Here is a 21,400-nt window from a genome sequence, read left to right on the forward strand (position 1 = left end):
CGCACAAAGAATTTAATTACTTTTAATAAAATCCTTAAAATTCATAAAGCTTACTCATTATTGGGTCACTTTCCTTTGGTTCGCTCACCTGAAACAGAATTGGTAAAAGACCTCCACACCAGCCTCTTGCAAAGCTCTATCTAGTCTCCAGCTAATTTCCTCCATAAACAGAAGCCCCCTGTGCTTGGCGCAACAATGTGTGTTTTTCAGAGAAATGAATGAGAAATGAATGACCTCCTATCATCCAAAGCTCATTCTGCTACTGCTTCACCAGAAGTTGAAAAACTGCTGATACCATCTTACCTTCTGAATTTTATTTTAGATACTGCTTTAACATCTCATCAGAAAAATAATTATAACCTTCCCAAGTATGATCTATGGGACAAATACTTTCCTTTTGATATAATTTATTTTCATTCTCCATTGAATTGGTATTAGTGCCTAGGCTGTGGGTATAATCATTGTCAGACTCAAAGCTCCCATACTTGGTCCTGTGTTGTGTCTTTCTTAGCTGCACAGTAGAAGGTGAGAACTCCTCAAATCACATAGTGGATGGAAACCAGCCAGCTTTTTCATTCAACCCCACACAATTATTCTCCTTACTTCTGCCACCATCCCATGACCTTCATCTATGAGGACCCCATAACTCCACCATAGCCTTTTTGGCACTGCAGACCTCTCTCCTTTCCTTTTCATAAGAGTAAAAGCTGGTTGGTTCATAGCCTATGAAAGTAGTGAGGTAGGTGTGAACCCCCCCCCCAACAATTGTAGTTTTTAAGGGTTTGAAATGCCTTTGTGCATTTCCCATTAAGTATGAAAACACTGTCTCCCTCTTTTTTTACCTTTACAGAAAACTGTCTCACTATTCTATACCTTTACAATTGATTTGCAGGTGATAATATTTTTTTTCATGGCATTGCTCCACCTCACAACTGTCCATATCGAGACATAGCTGCAGTTGTCAGCCAAAATGTTAACAGCCATACTTTACCTGACAAGCCAGTTTGGCTGTTCATTTCTGTGAACAGATATAATTGAATCTGTATAGAAACTCTCAGTGCTCATGTTTTCAATTCATTAAGTTATCAAAGAGAGAAGTCTGGTTAATAAAAATAATAGAATTGAGCTGAAGATATAATTATTTGAGTCAATTGTATATTAAGAAGTATGAACAGTATCTGACATAAGGGTGTCAAACATAGGGCCGGAGGGGGGGAGGTGAGTATCATAGCTGCTATTGAAAAGAACACCTTGTACTATCTAATTTTTGTGACTGGTTAATCCCAGATTTTTACTGCAAGCATGAACGACTGGAAAGCTCTGCAGCAAATACACATGAACACATGAAGTTGCCTCATACCAAATCTGACCCTTGGTCCATCAAAGTCAGTATTGTCTACTCAGACAGGCAGCAGCTCTCCAGGGTCTCAGGTAGAGGTCTATTCACATCACCTACTTGCCTAGTCACTTTAACTGGAGATGCTGGGATTGAACCTGAGACCCTCTGCATACCAAGCAGATGCTCTACCATTGAGCCACGGCCCCTCCCTGTGGCAAATAATGATGGAATGTGCCTCCAACTCTCTAACACAGGTGGTTGCAAAAGCACCCCTGTTTGGGCAGAAATGTACTTCCCATAGCTTCCCCACTTAGTGGGAAAAGCCCGGATAGTTATATTTCTGTAACCAATTGCTATCAAAGACCCAGAAGCTGGGACAGTTTAAAAAAAGAAGGCATTTTAAATATATTTTAGGAATATTTTGTTATCAAACATTTTAAAAGCTATCTCTCCAGACACCTAATTAACGGTTTATGTTTTTCATACCCAAAGGGACTCTTTTTGGGGCTCGTAATCTGTCTCACCCAAAGGACAAATCATCTCGAAATAACTTGTTTCCCCAATGAGAATGCATAAACATGATCCATGGGTGTACTTAACTTGTCCACAGAAGCTGTAGCACACTCTTCCACTATTCTAACAGTTGTTGAAAATTGCTATTTTTTGCCTTGCTCTGTGAATGTGATTTTACAAATTGATTTTACTATCTCGTATGAAAAAAAGAACACAGCTTATGCAGGTAGGATATGTTTTCATGCTCTTTTGTCAGTCATATGACTGCTATGCTCAGTTCCATGTTCTCCCTTACCTGGCCACATTCAGAAAGGGAGGAATTATAAGCTAAATTCAGTGACAAAATTGAGGGAAATTCAGCAAAATACTGTAGTTGTTAGAAGTCTTTCAGTATCACCCTAAGAAGGTCTACTCAAAATCCTATTCAGGTTTACTGAAAAATTCAGGCTCATTATAGTCTATGGGGATTTTTTCCCCGAAGCTCCTGTTGGGGCACTTTTGGAGGTAGAGTTACCAAATTTGCAGCATAGCTGCAAGGGACTCTCCCTAGATGGGCACCAAAGTTTGGAGAAGTTTGGGAAAGGGGGTCCAACTTTATGGGCTCACAAAGGGGTCATCATCACCCTCCCGGCATTTGTGAGCCAAGCTGTCTTATCAATTTTCAGGTTCCGAAGTTCAGCATTGCCGAGGACTGGTGGAAAGAGCTGATTGACAGGCTGGCGCCTCAAAGTCTGGGGGCTCCCTTTGTATCTGGGGAGCATAGCATGATGTCCATGCAAATAAGTTTCCAAATTCAGGAAAATGGCTTAAATGCAAGAACAATAAGGCTCAGAAAATATTTATTTCAGTGGCAAATGACATCCTGTGAAGTCCTTTATTACTGTAATCAAAAATCTGATTTCAAGAGATGGTCCCGGTGCAGAGAAATGAAGCCTCTACTCAGGGCCACCTTCAGTTTCAGAGCAAGTTTTCAGGGGCGGAGGGGGGTGATATTGGATCCAGCTGAAGTCATGACCAATGCAGCTCTTGTGAAGGAAATTGTTTATCTGTGCGGGTGAGGAGTCTTCTTCAAAAGGCCAATGAGCAGCTGAAGCAGTTGGCTTTTTTTAGTTGTAGGGTATATCCCTCCAGATGGGACTCGGTGAGCACTATTAAAGTGCAGATCAGTTCACTGCCTGGTTGGTCGGACCAAGTTGGCTCCATTTGCATTACCCCTACCTCAAAAGGGCCCCAACTATGGGGCCCTAACAAAACCAGTAAAAAAAGATAGAAAAATGGGGCAAAGCACAGAGCCATGCATCAGAGCAAAAGTGAATAGCCAAACCTGAAAAAGCCGAATATTTATTTGGCTCTTTCAGGGATCGCCTATTCGGCTTTGGGGAGATCCCCAGGTTTTGGCGTTTGGTAAACCTGAAACTCGAAAATTACCAAACAGCTAATTTTGGGTTTATTTTCAGTTTGGGTTTATCAATATGCACAACTCTAGTTGGGAGGGAAGGCAGCAATCTCATCAGATCTTGGAAGCAAAGCAGTGTGAGTACTTGGATGGGAGACTACTGAGGAAGGCAAGCTGCCTGTGTTTCTCCATTGCCTTGAAAGCTCCATGGCTGGGGTGCCCATAAGTCGGTTAAGACTTCATGGCATTTACAGTACATACACATTTCTATCATCTTTTCCTGGTGACAGTAATAGTAACATGGCTTAAAGATTCTTCTTTTTCAGGATTGCAGAGGGAAATTCAAATACATACATTTCATCTGCAGTGGGTATAATGTGAATCAACCCTTTTCTCAGTTTTACATGGACTCACCACTTAGAGGTAGCATCCTTTGACTTTATATTGGAGAGATTCTTTCTCAGTAGTTTTTATGGTTTTTGTTTCCCAACATTTTAATATTCTAACATGAAAATAAATTCCTAAAGGGCCACTGACTTCATTGACTTGATTGAACTCTGATTCAGTAAAGCTATTTCCACAACAATTGGTGTTGTTTTTCCTTGTTTTATCATTATATAATTCTATTATGATTCTGGAAAATCAGCTATTTATGGGTTTGTGAATCAGGAAAAAATTGTACTTCAGCATGGTGTAGTGATTAAGAGTGGCAGTCTCTAATCTGGTGAACTGGGTTGGTTTCCCCATTCCTACACATGAAGCTAGCTGAGTGACTTTGGGCTAGTCAAGGTCTATTCAAGCTCTCTCTACCCCACCTACTTCACAAGGTGTCTGCTGCGGGGATAGGAAGCGAAGGAGATTGTAAGCCAGTATGGTTCTCTTTAAAAAGGTAGAGAAAAACAGAATATAAAAACCAAGTCTTCTTCTTCTAATTGGGCAACTAAAACAAGAAAACATGTTTTATGTTTATATGACTCCCTTGGGTTTTGCCTTAAATGCCTCATGGCAACTAACACAAAAGATTCATATCTACCCTTAATAACAATTTCTCTTTCAAAAGTTTACATTCTGTTAAGGAATCACTGATCAGCCTTTGTTGTTGTTTTCTGTTTCCACAGCAATGGAGAACCAGACGGAAGTGCATGAGTTCATTCTCCTGGGTCTCACACATGACCGCAGAGAGCAATACACTCTCTTTCTGATGTTCCTGATGCTCTACTTGGCCAGTTTGTTGGGAAACGGAGCCATTCTGGCTGTAGCTGTAGCTGAGCCTCGGCTCCACACTCCCATGTATTTCTTTCTAGGCAATCTCTCCTGCCTGGACATGTGCTTCTCCACTGTTACTGTGCCCAAAATGCTGAGTGGCTTCTTAACAGAACACCAAGCAATTTCTTTCATTGGATGCCTGACTCAGTTGCATTTCTTTTACTTCCTGGGCACTGGTGAGGGCATTCTGTTGGGGGTCATGGCATTCGATCGCTATGTGGCTATCTGCAACCCTCTGCGTTATACCGTCATCATGAATAAATCCACTTGCCTTCTGCTAGCTGGGGCCAGCTTGGTTGCTGGCTTCTTTCATGCCCTGATGCACACTGTGATGACCTCTCAGTTATGGTTCTGTGGCCCCAATCATGTCCAGCACTTCCTCTGTGACATCAAGCCCCTGCTAAAATTGGCCTGCAGTAGTACCACCCTCAACCTCAGCCTCCTTAATATTAGCTCTGGCTGCATTGCTCTGGGTGGCTTCTTCCTCACTCTTTTCTCCTACTTCTATATCATATCCTTCCTGTTCTTCAAAGTCCAGTCCTGGAAGAGCCGTTGGAAAGCCTTCTCTACTTGTGCCTCCCATCTGACAGTTGTGACTCTCTTCTTTGTTCCAATTCTATCCAACTACGTGTTTGCATCTGTTGGAGAATCTGCTAAAAGGGAGATGATCATCACTATATTGTACAGTGCAGTCACTCCAGTTTTGAACCCTCTTATCTACACACTAAGAAATCAGGAGGTAAAATCTGCTTTGAAAAAAATATTCAGCCAGAAATATTTGTTTGGAAGGATATGAATCTATCTCTATGGAGGAGCCAAGTGAACTTTCCCACCTTTTAAAGCCCGGCTCCTCCATTGAGATACATTGTGAAGATCACGCTAAATAATCTGTATACAGCCACTTTCCTATATCTTTTCTATGGAGAAGGATGAGGGGGCCCCCTTCCAGACCTCATAACTCTGTAACCCCTGACCCAATCGTTACAAAACTTGGGGGTTCTTGCAAGGAGAGTCCCTTCAAGCTACCCTGAAAAGTTGGGACTTCTACCTGCAAAAATGAACCCCCCACAGGAGCCACAGAAAGCTGTTCCTGAAAAAGCCGGATTTTTATCTAGATTTTTCAGGAACGGCAAATTTGGCTTTGCCAGCCTCCCAGATTTTGCAGACTCAGTAAATCCGAAATTTACTGAAATGGATTTTTTTGGTATTTTTCGGTTTGGTTTTTACAGAATGCACAGCCCTAATAGTGACTTGTGTCCTATAAGCTGTTTCTGGCCTACTGTACTGTGTTGTTCATAAGGTTACCTGACCCCCAGGAAAAGAATTTTGAGGGACTCAATGAGTTTCAGCTGAAATGGGGGGGGGGGGTTCCCACTAGATTATTTCTGCTCCACTTATGGTTCTTATAGGATATGAACCAGTGTAAAAATTGAAGAAATAAAAGGAAATACAAACAATGGTGATAAAAGACGGGCAAAGCAATGACAAAGCACCCAAACAAAAACAAAAATGAACAAGGGCATATTTGTATATCCTGGTAAATGTCTGTCCATTTTAAATATAATTGTGGAGTACTTTTCATAATAAATAATTTTGATAGTTATCTCTTCAGAGATTTAATCAATCATTCATGTTTTCAAAACCAGTGGTACTCTCTCTTGGCTTTGTATGTCCCAGGGGGTCAAATCTCCACTAAAAATCTTCTAGCTTAATGAGATGCTGAAGCAGATAAACATGAGAAATAAATGTTCTCCCACTATCCAAAGCTTATTCTGCTACTGCTTCTCCAGGAGTTGAACCCTGCTGATACCACCTCACCTTCTGAATTTTATTTTAGATACTGGTTTAACATCTCATCAGAAAAATAATGATAACCTACCCAGGTATGATCCACGGGGCAAATACTTTCATTTTGATATAATTTATTTTTGTCCTCTATAGAACTGTTATTAGTGTCTAGTCTGTGGGTATAATCATTGTCAGTCTCAAGGCTCCTATGCTCAGTCCTGTGTTGTGTCTTGCTTAGCTGCACAGCAGAAAGTGAGAACTCCTCAAATCACATAGTAGGTGGAAACCAGCCAGCTTTTTCATTCAACCCCACCCAATTATTTTCCTTACTACTTCCACCATCCCATGACCTTTATCCATGAGGACCCCATAACCCCAGCATAGCCTTTTTGGATGGTCACTGGAGTCCACTCTTCTTTCCTTTTCATGAGAATAAAAGCTGATTGGTTCATACTCTATGGAAGAAGTGAGGTAGGTATGAAAAAAACAAGCCAACAATTGTAGTTTTTAAGTGTTTTAAATGCCTTTCTTAATTTCTTATGAAGTATTAAAACACTGTCTCACTTTTTTGTACCTTTTAAAAAACTGCCCCACTATTCTATACCTTTACAATTCATTGGCAGGTGATAATATTTTTCTCCATGGCATTGGTCTGCCTCACAACTGTCCATGCTAACACAAAGCTGCAGTTGCCAGCCAAAATGTTAACAGCCATACTGTGCCAGACAAGCCAGTCTGGCTGTTCATTTCTGTAAACAGATATATTGGAATCTGGACAGAAACTCTCAGTGTTCATGTTTTCAGTTCATTAAGTTATCATAGGGGAGAAGTCTGTTTAAGAAGAGAATAAGATTGAGCTGAAGATATAATACAAATTAAAAATTACTCAAAACAGAATTTGAAATATGATTAGGAAATAAAGGAAAAGAAACTAGTTTGATATCTTTACTGGGAGAGGCTCTTATGTTGAAGAAGGCTCCTTAGTAGGGTTGCCAAATCCCCCCTGGCCACCAGCCAAGGGGGGAAACTGTTGGATATTTGGGGATGGAGCCAGGGGAGGACAGGGACCTCAGTGGGGTACACTACCACAGAGTCCACCCTCCAAAGCATCTGTTTTCTCCAGAGGAACTGATCTCTGTAGTCTGGAGATGAGCTGTAATTCTGGAGTATCCCCAGATTCCAAGTGGAGGCTGGCATTCCTACTCCTTAGACTGAAGGAAGGATTCAAAATGGCTGAATAGAGTGATAAGATATAAGGTATATTTGAGTCCAGTAGTACTTTTGACTCTTGCAAGCTTATCACAAAAATCTTGTTTGATGTTAAGGTGCTACTGGACTCAACTCTTGCTGTACTACTGCAGACCAACATGGTTTTATTTTGAGTCTGTCCTAGGAAAGCTATATTGACCTGGAAAAAAGTGTTAGGAAAATTCTTTTATCAGAGGTTATGAATCGTATGATTATGGCTGGTGAAAGTCAATTAAGGCACACGCATAGGTAAACTTGAGTCTAAAACAATAAATCCTTACTACATCTCTCTAGTTCCCTAAGTGTGCCAGAAAAGAACTGGCAGGAATCTAAACTTAAGCACATGGCATCTCTAAAATACAAAGTTGCCCCATCCTCTCTGGTTGAGATCCAAAAAATAACTGATACTGCTCTTTCTTCTTAGACAAAGAAAGAGCTGTAACATGCAGATTTTTGGGTACGTGACCAACAACATGTTTACAACTGATCCTCACTGACCAATAGCTAATTGACACATTGGAGATTACATTACCTTCTTGAACTGGTCAGCATAAATGCAATTAATTTAACGCTTGTCTGTCTGACATGTAACGAAGCTCGCTATCTATTCCCCAACAAAAAGCTCATTTTATGTTTTTGCTTTCAATGCTTTTTTTTCTTTTTTTCTTTTTTTTGCTTTGATGGATTAATTTGATTAATTATTATTAATGGTTAGTTCTACAAGAGTTTTTGTACTCTGGTGTGACTACTCGAGTGCAGAAGAGAGACAGCACCTATTTATTCATTTCCTTTTTAATGCCATCTTTCCCCTCAACCAAGGACCTCCAAGGGGATGAACAACCAAAAAACATGAAAACCAACTTTAAAAATACATATATAAAAATTAAAAACAATTAACACACATAAAGGGGATTCAGAGTTGGTGAAAGAATACCAAGCAAAATAGAAAGGATGTCACCTACTGTTGGAAGATAACAATCAAGGGAGATAGACACATCTCCCTGGGGAGTTCCGTGGTTTTGGTGCCATGATGGAGAAGAACCTTTATCCCATCTATCCTGAAGATGACCTTTCATGTGGCATGTATGCTCCTGCTAAAAAGCCATCCACACATGGGGACCATTGCCATGTATTTTTTCTTTAAAAGAATAATGTGACTATTAATACAATATTGCACATTCCAAATTTAACACAATACATATGTGCTTTTGTTTTCCATATTCCCACTGTAAAATAAAAGACTCATAGGAGTCAGCCTTAAAGCTTCCTATCCGTCACAATGCTTCCTTTCTCCACAAACGTTTCATTTCATAATGGAACAACTAACCAGTTGTCAATTTTTGTTTTCTGTTTTCACAGCAATGGAAAACCAGACAGCAGTGCAGGAGTTCATTCTCCTTGGACTAACAAAAGACCACCAAAAGCAACACATTCTCTTTCTATTTTTTCTGCTGATCTACGTAGCCAGCTTATTGGGGAATGGAGCCATTTTGGCTGTAGCGCTGGCAGAACCATGCCTCCACACCCCTATGTACTTTTTTCTCGGCAATCTCTCCTGGTTGGACATATGCAGTTCTACTGTTACTGTGCCCAAAATGCTAAGTGGATTCCTAGTGAAGCCCCAGGCAATTTCTTTCATTGGGTGCCTGACTCAGCTGCACTTTTTCCACTTCCTGGGAAGCAGTGAAGGCATCCTCCTAGGTGTGATGGCATTCGATCGTTGTGTGGCTATCTGCAACCCTCTGCGTTACACCATCATCATGAATAAATGGACTTGCCTTCTGCTGGCCGGGGCCACCTGGACTGCTGGTTTCTTTCATGCCCTGATGCATACAGTTCTCGCTTCCCACCTCTGGTTCTGTGGCCCCAATCATGTCCAGCACTTCTTCTGTGACATCAAACCCCTGCTACAATTGGCCTGCAGTAGTACTGCCCTCAACCTCAGTCTTCTTAATATTGTCACTGGTTCCATTGCTCTGGGCGCCTTCTTCCTCACCCTTCTCTCCTACCTCTACATCGTATCCTTCCTGTTCTTCAAAGTACAGTCCTGGAAGAGCCGTAGGAAAGCCCTCACTACTTGTGCCTCCCACCTGACGGTTGTGGCTCTCTTGTACGTTCCGGTGCTTTCCAACTACATGCTTGCATCTTATGGTGAATCGGCTGAAAGAGAGATGATCGTCACTATATTGTATAGTGCAATCACCCCAGTTTTGAATCCTCTAATTTATACCCTTAGGAATCAAGAGGTCAAATTGGCTCTGAAAAAAATGTTGACCAGGAAACATCTGTCTGGAAGAACGTGAAACTATCTTGTCTTTCCCTATCGTTCTATGTATCTGTCTGCCCATTTTTCTGTCTTCTCTTACCAACATCCTATTACACTCTTGTATGACCAACAAGCGCAGCCCAGAATTGGAAGTCATAATTGCCAGTAGCCTTCTTAAGTTCCTTAGGAGAAATTAAATAGGCTGCAAACTGTGATATACATGATGAGCATGGTTAGCATCAAACTCCTTCACATACAATTTATTATTCATTAATTCATAAATTCAATTAGATTTATATCCTGCTCTTTCCTGACTACAGTCAGGCTCAGGGTGGCAAACAACCAAAATAATACAATCAGTTAAAAGTACGTACTATACAAATATAAACTATAATTATTAATTTTAAAATTCCAATTGTTGCCCTTAATGTTAAATACAATGACTTGGGGGGGGGGGGATAAAGGGAAGGGAAGGCAGAAACAAACAAACAAAAAAACCTCAAAACAACTGAGGAAATGGAAATAAAAGTAGAAGTAGGGAGGCCAGCTGCAACACATACATAGTTTGCTGGGAATTATACAACTACCTGTTTGCCAGTCCTTTTAATTGGAAATGCCAGGGAGTGAACATGGATCTTTTGCAGCCCAAACAGATGCTGTACCACTGACCCACAGCCCCTAGATGCTTGGGGTTGGGGAATGACATCTCATGGTATGAACCACCCAATCCTAATTTTATACACATATTCCATTGTACTATATGGTATTAGGGGACATTCCTTCTTTGCAATTTAGCATCCCTAGGGGGGCACAGGTACTTTGTATGAGATAAAGCTCAGATTAATCCCTCAACCCATTTCAATTTGAACATAGAGCCTTTACATCATCTGGGATGGATGGTTGAGGAAGTGCGGTTCCACAATCGTTATCTTCCCCATCTGAGATATTATACAGTATTATCAGCAAAAGCAATTTCTTCTTTATTATTCTTTGTACACATAAAAGCTGTTTTGCTACATCTCCACCCCTTGTCTGGGGGTGTACTGATACACTCCCTTTGTATGCCATCAAGTCACAGCTGATTTATGGTGATCCGTCAGGGATTTCATGGCAAGAGACATTCTAAGGTGGTTTGCCATTGCCTGCTTTTGCGTTGGCTGAGAGAGTTCAGGGAGAGTTATGACCAGCCCAAGGTCTCCCAGCAGCCTTAACCACTACATCACATTGACTCTGATACATTAGTGAGTATCATATCTGCTACTGAAAAGAACACCTTGTACTATCTAACTTTTGTGACTGGTTAATCCCACATTTTTGCTGCAAGCATGAATGACTGGAGAGTTCTGCAGCAAATACACATGAGCACATGAAACTGCCTCATACCGAATCTGACCCTTGGTCCATCAAAGTCAGTATTGTCTACTCAGACCAGCAGTGGCTCTCCAGGGTCTCAGGCGGAGGTCTTTCACATCACCTACTTGCCTAGTCCCTTTAACTGGAGATGCCGGGATTGAACCTGAGACCATAAGGAAACCAAGCAGATGCTCTACCATTGAGCCACGGCCCCTCCCTGTGGCAAATAATGATAGAATGTGCCTTCAACTCTGTAACAGAGGTGGTTGCAAAAGCACCCCTGTTTGGGCAGAAATGTACTTCCCATAGCTTTCCCACTTAGTAGGAAAAGCCCAGATATTTATATTTCTGTATCCAATTGCTAGCAAAGACCCAGAAGCTCAGACAGTAAAAAAAAAAAGCAGGCATTTTTGCATATTTGTTAAGAATATTTTATTATCAAACATTTTAAAAGTTATCTCTCCAGATACATAATCAATGGTTTACGTTTTTCATACCCAAAGGGACTCTTTTTGGGGCTCCTAAGCTGTCTCACCCAAAGGACGAATCGTCTCGAAATAACTTGTTTCCCCAAGGAGATGTGGAATGTTTTAGAATGCATAAACATGATCCATGAGTGTTCTTCACTGGTCCCGAGAAGCTACAGCACACTCTTCCACTCTTCTAACAGTTGATGAAAATTGCTCATTTTTGCCTCGCTCTGTGAATGTGATTTTATATATTGGTTTACTATCTCGTATGAAAAAAAGAACACAGCTTATGCAGGTAGGATATGATTTTCATGCTCTTTTGTATGTGGTATGTGGGTGCAATCATTGCCAGTCATATGACTGCTATGCTTGGTTCCATGTTGTCCCTTACCTGGCCACATTGCAAAAAGGGAGGAAATATTAGTTAAATTCAGCGACAAAATTGAGGGAAATCCTGCAAAATACTGTGGTTGTTAGGAGTCTTTCAGTACCACCCTAAGAAGGTCTACTCAAAGTTCTATTCAGGGTTTACCAAAAAATTCAGGCCCATTATAGTCTATGGGGATTTTTTCGAAGCTCCTATGGGCTTCCTGATTTTCTGCCAGCTCTCAATCCATAAGAGGACTTGTCTTTTTACCCCATGACTATGAAGTCTGCTTAGCGGTCTTTGGTGGGGGGCTTTGTCAAAAGCCTTTTGGAAATACAAATACACAATGTCTACAGGCTCATTCCTGTCCACTTTCAAAAAACTCTAGTAGGTTAGTGAGACAGGACCTATCTTTACAGAAGCCATGTTGGGTTTTGCTTAACAGGCCTTTCCCTTCTATATGCTTGACAATTCTATCTTTAATAATGTTTTCCATCAATTTACCTGGAACAGACGTTAAGCTAATTGGCCTATACTTTTCTGGGTCCCCCAGAACCTTTTTTATAAATGGGTGTTACATTGGCCATTCTCCAGTCCTCTGGTACAGCGGCTGATCTAGGGGACATGTCAAGGCAAGTTCCCATTTGAGTTCTTGAAGAATTCTAGGATGAATACGATCTGGTCCCAGTGACGTGTTAATTTGTGTAGTGGTTAAGAGCAGCAGACTCTAATCTGGTGAACTGGGTTGGTTTCCCCAATCCTACACATGAAGCCAGCTGGGTGATCTTGGACTAGTCACGGTTCAAGCTCTCTCAGCCTTACCTACCTCACAAGGTGTCTGTTGTGGGGAGAGGAAGGGAAGGAGAATGTAAGCTAGTTTGATTCTTTTTCTCTTTAAAAAGAGAGAAAACCAGCATATAAAAACAACTCTTCTTCTTCTTCTTCTTCTTCTTCTTCTTCTTCTTCTTCTTCTTCTTCTTCTTCTTCTTCTTCTTCTTCTTCTCAAGAAAGCATGTTTTATGTTTATACGACTCCCTTGGGTGGTGACTTAAATGCCTCATAACAACTAACACAAAAGATTCATAACTACCTCTGACAACCGTTTATCTTTTAAAGCTTTACATTTTATCAGGGAATCACTGGCTAGAATTCATTGTTTTCTATTTCCACAGCAATGGTGAACCAGACTGAAGTGCATGAATTCATTCTCCAGGGTTTGACACACGACCGCAGAGAGCAATACACTCTCTTTCTGATGTTCCTGATGCTCTACTTGGCCAGTTTGTTGGGAAACGGAGCCATTCTGGCTGTAGCTATAGCTGAGCCTCGGCTCCACACTCCCATGTATTTCTTTCTAGGCAATCTTTCCTGCCTGGACATGTGCTATTCCACTGTTACTGTGCCCAAAATGCTGAGTGGCTTCTTAACAGAACACCAAGCCATTTCTTTCATTGGATGTTTGACTCAGTTGCATTTCTTTTACTTCCTGGGTGGCGGTGAGGGCATCTTGTTGGGGGTCATGGCATTCGATCGCTACGTGGCTATCTGCAACCCTCTGCGTTACACCGTCATCATGAATAAATGGACTTGCCTTCTGCTAGCTGGGGCCACCTGGGTTGCTGGCTTCTCTCATGCCCTGATGCACACTGTGATGACCTCTCAGTTATGGTTCTGTGGCCCTAAACATGTCCAGCACTTCCTCTGTGACATCAAGCCCCTGCTGAAATTGGCCTGCAGTAGTACCGCCCTCAACCTCAGCCTCCTTAATATTGGCTCTGGCTGCATTGCTCTGGGTGGCTTCTTCCTCACTCTTTTCTCCTACTTCTATATCATATCCTTCCTGTTCTTCAAAGTCCAGTCCTGGAAGAGCCGTTGGAAAGCCTTCTCTACTTGTGCCTCCCATCTGACAGTTGTGGCTCTCTTGTATGTCCCAGTTCTGTCCAACTACGTGTTTGCATCTGTTGGGGAATCTGCTAAAAGGGAGATGATCATCACTGTATTGTACAGTGCAGTCACTCCAGTTTTGAACCCTCTCATCTACACACTAAGAAATCAGGAGGTAAAATCTGCTCTGAAAAAAATGTTCAGCCAGAAATATTTGTTTGGAAGGATATGAATCTATTCTGTCTGTGTGTGTTTCCTGTCCCCACATTTCTATTATGGACTTGACTGTCCAAGATACATTCAGTATGTAATATAGGCATACGTGATTGTCAGTGGCCCTACTTGAGTGACTTCAGGGTATGCAAACTGAATTATCACAGTGAACAGGATTAAGGCTACCCCAGTTGTTTTGTCCTTGATTTTTCCCCCAAGTAAATGAGAGCCAGTGTGGTATAGTGATTAAGATGTCAGAGTAGGACCTGGAAACCCAGGCTGGAGGTCTCTCCTGCCTCAGCATAAGCAGGAGGCATCTGAAGGCATCTTTGTTTTGTGGCAGGTAAGCGTCCTGCTTGGGGAAGGCATGTGTCTCCCTGGGAGGAGGATCCAGGGCTGGGCGAGCTTATCAGGCTTTCCAGATGGCTGCTTCCACTAGTCACCTTGTTTCCTCCCCCCAGCGACCCTCCCCACCCACCCCAGAGCCTCGCCACTGATCAGCTGTTTGGCAGTGAGGCAGGGAGGCAGGGCTGCTCTTTTTCCAGCACCCCATTGGGCCACCCCAAACAAACCCAACCAGACATCATCATGTAGATGACGCTGATCGCAGCCCCCAGCCCTGCCTCCCTAAATCCCCCGTCCACCAGCTGAGAGTCAGAAGGCAACATGAACAGTAGGTGTTTTATTGCTCGCCATAAGGGGGCAGTTGGGAACCCTACCCTCAACCCATTTCAATTTGAATATAGTCAGAGCCTTTACATCTTCTTGGCTGGATGGTTGAGGAGGTGCGGTTCCACAATCCTAATCTTCCCAATCTGTGATATTATACAGTATGCTATGTTCCAGCAATGCCTTTTTAAATTATTTTTTACACATAAAAGCATCTCCACCCCCTTGTATGTGGGTGTAATGATACATTGTGTATGTGCATATGTGCCATTAAGTCACAGCTGACTTACAACAACCCCATATGGTTTTCAAGGCAAGAGATGTTATGAGGTGGTTTGCCATTGCCTGCTTCCCTGTGGGCTGAGCAAGTTCTGAGAGAGCTGTGACCGGCCCAAGGGGGCTTCATGTGGAGGAGTGGGGAACTGAGCCCAGTTCTCCAGGTTAGAGTATGCTGCTCTTAACCACTACACCATGCTGCCTCTCACTGATACATTAGTGAGTATCATATTTGCTATTGAAAGGAACACCTTGAATGATCTAACTTTTGGGACTGGAAAATCACATACTGTTGCCGCAAGCAGGAAAGACTGGAAAGTTCTGCAGCAAATAACTGCAGCTTTCTCGTGAGCTGACCAGCAGACGGCTGGCCTTTCTTTTTCCCCACTGGCAATGGCTTGTGCCTCCAATTCTCTGACAGAGGTGAATGCAAAACCACCCCTGCCGTTGTTTGGGCCGAAACGTACTTCCCATAGGTTCCCCACTTAGTGGGGAAAGCCTGCACAGGTATATTTGTGTATGTGAGTGCTATCAAAGACCCAGAAGCTGGGAGGGGGGAACCTGGCAATTTTACATATATTTTATGAACATTTTATTATCAGACATTTTACAAGTCATCTCTCCAGACACCTAATAATTGGTTTATGTTTTTTATACCCAAAGGGACTCCTTTTTTTTTTGGCTCCTAAGCTGTGTTACCCAAAAGACAAATCATCTTGAAATTACTTGTTTCCCCATGAATCATTAAGACAGCTCTTTTAGTGATACCCACTTTGTCTAATGAGATGTAGGATGTTTTAGAATACATAAATGTGTTCCATGGGTGCTCTTAACTTGTACGAAGAAGCAACAACACACTCTTCCACTATTCTAACAACAGGTGAAAATTGCTTTTTCTTTGCCTTTATCTGTGAATGTAATTTTACATATTGGTCTACTATCTCGTACAGAAAAAAAAGAATACAGCTTATGCAGGTAGGATATGATTTTCATGCTCTTTTGTATGTGGGTCAATCACTGCCAGTCATGTGGCTCTTATGTTCAGTTCCATGTTTTCGCTTACCTGGACACATTACAAAAGGGAGGAGTTATTAGCTTAATTCAGAAACCAATTTCCTTTTCCTTTACTCCATTCTTTATGCTCGTGGACCAACAGGTCATGACCAAAACAAATTCAAAACATTCCATAATACATAAATACCCAAACATACAAAAATATAAAATTGAGGGGAAAGGGTGAGAAATCCAGCAAAATACTGCAGTTGTTAGGAGTCTTTCAGTACCACCCTAAGAAGTTCACTCAAAATTCTATTCAAGTCTGTTCCATTTGGCTTACTCCCAGGAAATTGTTATTAGGATTGCTCTGTAACAGTTCATAGCCGTGTTACACCCCCTCCACATTCATGGAAGTCAAGGGGCTTAGACAGGTGTAAATCAGATAAGAATGGCACCATACAATTTATCTCTGCAGGTTCTATTTTGTGCTAAAACCAACTATCCAACATCGGTGTGACATGGAGCAATTAGCAGGTGGTAATATTTGTCACCATCCTGTAAAGAGTTTCACTTGATAGTTCCTTTTTTATCAAATTGCTATCGACAGCTACAGGTGGTCCTGGTCAAGACAAACCACTGACTGGTTTTGAAAGTGTTTTGTGAGAAGAAAATCAGCAATACCCTCAGTTTAGTCCACTGAAACCATGAGCATTATTAATGAAAAGAGAGCTAATTGATGAATAGAACAGACTAACTGATATAATCCAAATGCAAACATTATAATTTCAGTATACTGTGTGGTTTGTGTATTTCAGTATTTGAATAGCATTAATATTTTCCTAGACAAAGTTTTAGTTTCAACACTAATTCAGGATTCAGAAACTAAATAGTTTGAAATAATCAACAGGAATTCTTTTTCTAGATAGGATATATGAACTTATTCAGATGGAATACTGGGGTTTGGACCGAGCCAGCTTTCCCACTCAATCTCATCCAATTCCCCTTCATACTACGGGTTAGATCCAGTCTAAGTTTTTCACTCATGCAAGGCGCTTCTTCTGCCAGTGGAACAGAATTTTCCTGCCTCCTGCTCTCTTGGTATAGTTTACCAATCACTTCAAAATCCTGTTCCTGCAGGAAAGGGGTCCCTCAGGCACAGCATGAGAGGCAATTTGGACATCTTATGCAGCAAAAGGGGGAATTGGTGGAAATTATCCCATCCCTTCTATTAGAAGGAAATTTAGTCTGGGTCCACACCTAAATCTCCTATTCCATAGCTTTTGACCACCTGGATCAAATGATTCCCGGCATAGCATTTTTGGCAGTCAAAGAGGAAACCTCTTTATTTTTTCTCCAGCAGAAAAGATGGTTGGATCCAACCTCATAGTTCCAAATCCTGACAATCACCTTTTCCCCATGAATCATTAAGACAGCTCTTTTAGTGATACCCACCTTGTCCTCTTTCTGAAAACAGAAGATCAGGGACAATATATACTGGAGGCTGTAGCAAACTTGGGCTCAGTTTAATGCATATTCTGAAATTATGTACATGCTTTGAAAGCTAGTCATGGGGAAAGTCCAGGGCTTATTTGAAACGAATTGTCCCTTATAGAAGTGAACAACTAAAGTCCCAAGTAGCAGCATTAACCATCTAGCTGTCTAATTAAGATTGTAGGTTGAATAAAATAGTTCCAATGAAAACAATGTGTTGGGGAGGATGTGATGGAGTGCCAAGTGTTTGAGAGGGAACAGGTCAGTCTGTTTTTCTCTCCAAACTTTACACTGAGTTTTTCATGCTAGCAGTGAAGAAGCTGGAGATGGAGGCAACAAAAAAGGAAGAAATAACCAAGAGAATGATGAGAAAGGGAAAGAGGAGGTTGTTGACCATGAAATAAAGAGGGCTTTTTCAAAACATGACAATTAGGAATGTGATGGGATAAAATAAAGGCTGGGAATTTGGTATGTGGCAGATGTCAGAAGTACTGAGAAGAGGTTGGCAGACAGTTATGAAGGGGCTGAGAAGGTGGCAAAGGAAAGGACTAAACATTGGGAAGAGGGAGATCAATTCATATATTGATTAGTGCTTCTTTTCGTGCTGGCAATATCTTCTGCACTATTCCCACTACTACCAGTTTAACTGCCCAAATTCTTTTAGCTGTTTGTTAAAGTTGTTGGCCTACTTCCTCCTTCAGGATTCTAAAGCAAGGAGTAGGAAGGAGCAGCACATACATTCCATTGTGGGATGGTAGCATGTGGACCAACTCTAACAACATTTTCACACTGAGTCTTCTTTGGGTGACGGAATCCCTTGAATTATCAGAAAGCAACAGTCCAATCCAGATGTTCATCTTGAGTATGATCATGGATTTTCACCAATACTGTAACACTGGAACATGAAATTAAAACTTTCCCAATGCCTCTGAACACTTCCTTGAAAAGCTTAGCATCATTTTGATTTGATTTTGCCTACTCAATCTATTTCCAGGAACCTGCTACGGTGTTTGGTTTTATTGTGAAATTTAGTTATTCCTCATGGAAATCTGACATGACATCCATGAGCTAGTTCCTGCAACAGATTTGTGTGACTATCCAAGTCTGCATTACGCAAGAGACGTGTGACCTGGAAATTATGCCTCTTTGCATTATTAGCCATGTTCCTGTTATGAACACTTGTGCATGAGATTTACTTGTCATGTGGTTTTCAAGGAGTAATTAAACTGTGTATATACAAGCTGGCTTGTAATTGGGAGGTCACGACTGTGGGATACTAGGGCATAAGAGGGCATTGCAGGATAAGGGGGCATGAAAGCCATCCCTCCAAGTGAGCATGATTAGCAGCAGGTAGTCCATTTGTTCATGGTGACAACATAACTCACATATTTTTACTCTTATAGCCATAACAGGACCTAAAATTCTCAATGGAGTTAGCCTTAAGGTTTCACAGTTATCCTCAAAATTGCTTTCAACTTTTAGTACTAGTGTGGAACCAATGACCAAGCTTTCTTGCTTGTTTTCTGTTTGCACAGCCATGGAGAACCAGACAGAAGTGCAGGACTTCATTCTTCTGGGTCTGACAAATGACCACCAAATGCAGCACATTCTCTTCCCGTTTTTCCTGCTGCTGTACATAGCCAGCTTGCTAGGAAATAGAGCCATTGTGGCCGTAGCACAGGCTGAGCCCCGTCTCCACACTCCCATGTATTTTTTTCTTAGCAATCTCTCCTGGCTGGACATTTTCTACTCTACAGTCACTGTGCCCAAAATGCTGAATGGCTTCCTCGTTGATCCCCAGGTGATTTCTTTTCTTGGATGCCTGACTCAGCTGCACTTCTTTTACTTCCTAGGCAGTACCGAGGGCATCCTTCTGGGTGTCATGGCCTTTGATCGCTACGTAGCTATATGCAACCCACTGCGTTATACCGTCATTATGAACAAATGGGTTTGCCTCCTGCTAGCTGGGATAACCTGGGCTATTGGGTTTGTTCATGGCTTGATGCACACAGTAGTGACCTCCCGGCTATGGTTCTGTGGCCCTAACCACGTCCAGCACTTCTTCTGTGATGTCAAGCCCCTGCTGAAACTGGCCTGCAGTAGCACCACCCTTAACCTGATCCTTATCAATATTGTCACTGGTTCCATTGCTTTGGGCTCTTTCTTGGTCACACTTCTGTCCTACTTCTACATCATATCCTTCATTGTGTCCAAAATTCAGTCCTGGGCAAGCCGTTGGAAATCCTTCTCCACTTGTGCCTCCCACCTGACAGTGGTGGTGCTCATGTATGTTTCTGTTCTTTCCAACTATATGCTTGCCTCTGCTGGCGAGTCTGCTGAAAGAGAGATTATTACCACATTAATGTACAGTGCCGTCACTCCAGTCCTGAATCCTCTCATCTTCACTCTGAGAAATCAAGATGTAAAATCAGCTCTGAAGAAACTGATGGACAGGAAACTCTGGTCAAGAAGGATATGATTTATTTTCTCTTTTCCTTACTCTCTCTCCATCTGTTCTCCATCGTCCTATCATATTCTTGCACAATAAAAGATTCTTGTACAATAAATGGTTGGCAAAACTGGGGGGATGGGCATTAACCTTCCATCCTGGAAAGAAACCTATGTACTTTGTCCTAACCCACTTATCAACCAACCCTTCCGGTGTAACTCCCTGAGTATGAAGGGATTTAGAAGCCATGTATGCCCCCAGTTGTTCACCATGATTGTGGATATGTAGTAAATGTTCTCAACACCGAAGCAGCAAATGTCAGAAAAGAGGATGCTGACTAAGTCCTTAAAAGTTCCTATAGATACTGGAATTTTGGTACATATGTGGATTTGAATCCACCATTTCTTTCCACTTTTTTTCCACTTTAGAAGCAGGACAATGATGAGATTCCATGATGGGTCTGCTTTGATCAAGGACATGCAGACTTCCAAGGAACCCAGGCTAATAAGAACAGAAAGTACCCAGTTTTCCATGGATCTCCTACTGTCTTGTTTGTACCTCTGACAAAAGTCTCCTATTCCAGTACAGTGAAAGTAATGAGATTAAACATGGTCCTATTCTTTCATTAGCTCTCTTGTGGAAGTGATAACTTCACTCAGAGAGGAAGTGATAACTTCACTCAGAGACCCGGAGAGGAAAAGCTGGTCCCAGCTCCAAGGTGCAGAAAGGAGGAAATCTGTATGAGCTAAAATGGAAGCAGGTTGGCAACAGACCAATCTATCTTTTGCATGCTAAATTCAACCAATAATGTTAAGCCCCATGAGACCATGAACTGCAACAGACTTTAAACTCTGTAATGTTCATTGTTTAGTGCAGGGGTGTGGAACTCCATTGTTATGAGGGCCAGATATGACGTAAATGTCACTTGGTCTGGCCAGGCCATATCTCGCCTGTCCAGATCAAGAGTAGGGTGGTGGCGGCTGCCTCGACCAGCTCATGGTCCACATAAGGGGCCTCAAGGGGTCTCAAGGGGCCGGATCTGGCCTGTGGGCCTTATGTTTGACACCCCTATTTTAGTGGTTACAACAGCAAAAGTTTACCATGCTGTTCTAATATATTTTTCTTGTGATGTACAATCTTGGTCATTAAAATAAATTTCATCCATATGCAAGCTGTGGATTTTCATTTTATCTCCACATGGACGATACCCCCAATGACAATCAGCAGCATTTCATTAAAAGGGCAAATGTAGCAGAGATTTCTGGTCTGCCATGTAATCCCGGATTCACTCCACAATTAAAGCTTGCAGAAAGTTTCCTTTTGTACCATTTGCAGTGTTTTTGTTCAATTGGCATGTTGGGCAAGTGGCGTTATCAAGGTATGAACTGGGATCTAAATATTGTGGGGTATTTTAAC

The 21,400-nt window shown here is 41.8% G+C and overlaps 4 protein-coding genes across 4 annotated transcripts; all 4 read left to right on the forward strand.

Moving 5' to 3' along the window:
• Nucleotides 1-4,368: 4,368 nt before the first annotated feature.
• On the forward strand, nt 4,369-5,310 carry LOC130489960 (olfactory receptor 12D1-like). Its single transcript, XM_056863746.1, has one exon. It carries the CDS (start codon nt 4,369-4,371, stop codon nt 5,308-5,310), a length of 942 nt encoding a protein of 313 aa, XP_056719724.1.
• Nucleotides 5,311-8,911: 3,601 nt separating this feature from the next.
• LOC130490719 (olfactory receptor 12D1-like) lies at nt 8,912-9,853 on the forward strand. Its single transcript, XM_056864528.1, has one exon. It carries the CDS (start codon nt 8,912-8,914, stop codon nt 9,851-9,853), a length of 942 nt encoding a protein of 313 aa, XP_056720506.1.
• A 3,327-nt stretch (nt 9,854-13,180) lies between these two features.
• On the forward strand, nt 13,181-14,122 carry LOC130489961 (olfactory receptor 12D1-like). The gene has a single exon (XM_056863747.1). The coding sequence runs from the start codon at nt 13,181-13,183 to the stop codon at nt 14,120-14,122; it is 942 nt and encodes a 313-aa protein (XP_056719725.1).
• Nucleotides 14,123-19,072: 4,950 nt separating this feature from the next.
• LOC130489963 (olfactory receptor 12D1-like) lies at nt 19,073-20,014 on the forward strand. The gene has a single exon (XM_056863748.1). It carries the CDS (start codon nt 19,073-19,075, stop codon nt 20,012-20,014), a length of 942 nt encoding a protein of 313 aa, XP_056719726.1.
• The last annotated feature ends 1,386 nt before the right edge of the window (nt 20,015-21,400 follow it).

This window comes from Euleptes europaea, chromosome 18 (genome assembly GCF_029931775.1).
Source record: "Euleptes europaea isolate rEulEur1 chromosome 18, rEulEur1.hap1, whole genome shotgun sequence".
NCBI classification, from domain to species: domain Eukaryota; kingdom Metazoa; phylum Chordata; class Lepidosauria; order Squamata; family Sphaerodactylidae; genus Euleptes; species Euleptes europaea.

Coding starts and splice junctions, on each gene's coding strand:
- LOC130489960 (XM_056863746.1), top strand. CDS start 4,369: ATGGAGAACCAGACGGAAGTGCATGAGTTCATTCTCCTGGGTCTCACA.
- LOC130489961 (XM_056863747.1), top strand. CDS start 13,181: ATGGTGAACCAGACTGAAGTGCATGAATTCATTCTCCAGGGTTTGACA.
- LOC130489963 (XM_056863748.1), top strand. CDS start 19,073: ATGGAGAACCAGACAGAAGTGCAGGACTTCATTCTTCTGGGTCTGACA.
- LOC130490719 (XM_056864528.1), top strand. CDS start 8,912: ATGGAAAACCAGACAGCAGTGCAGGAGTTCATTCTCCTTGGACTAACA.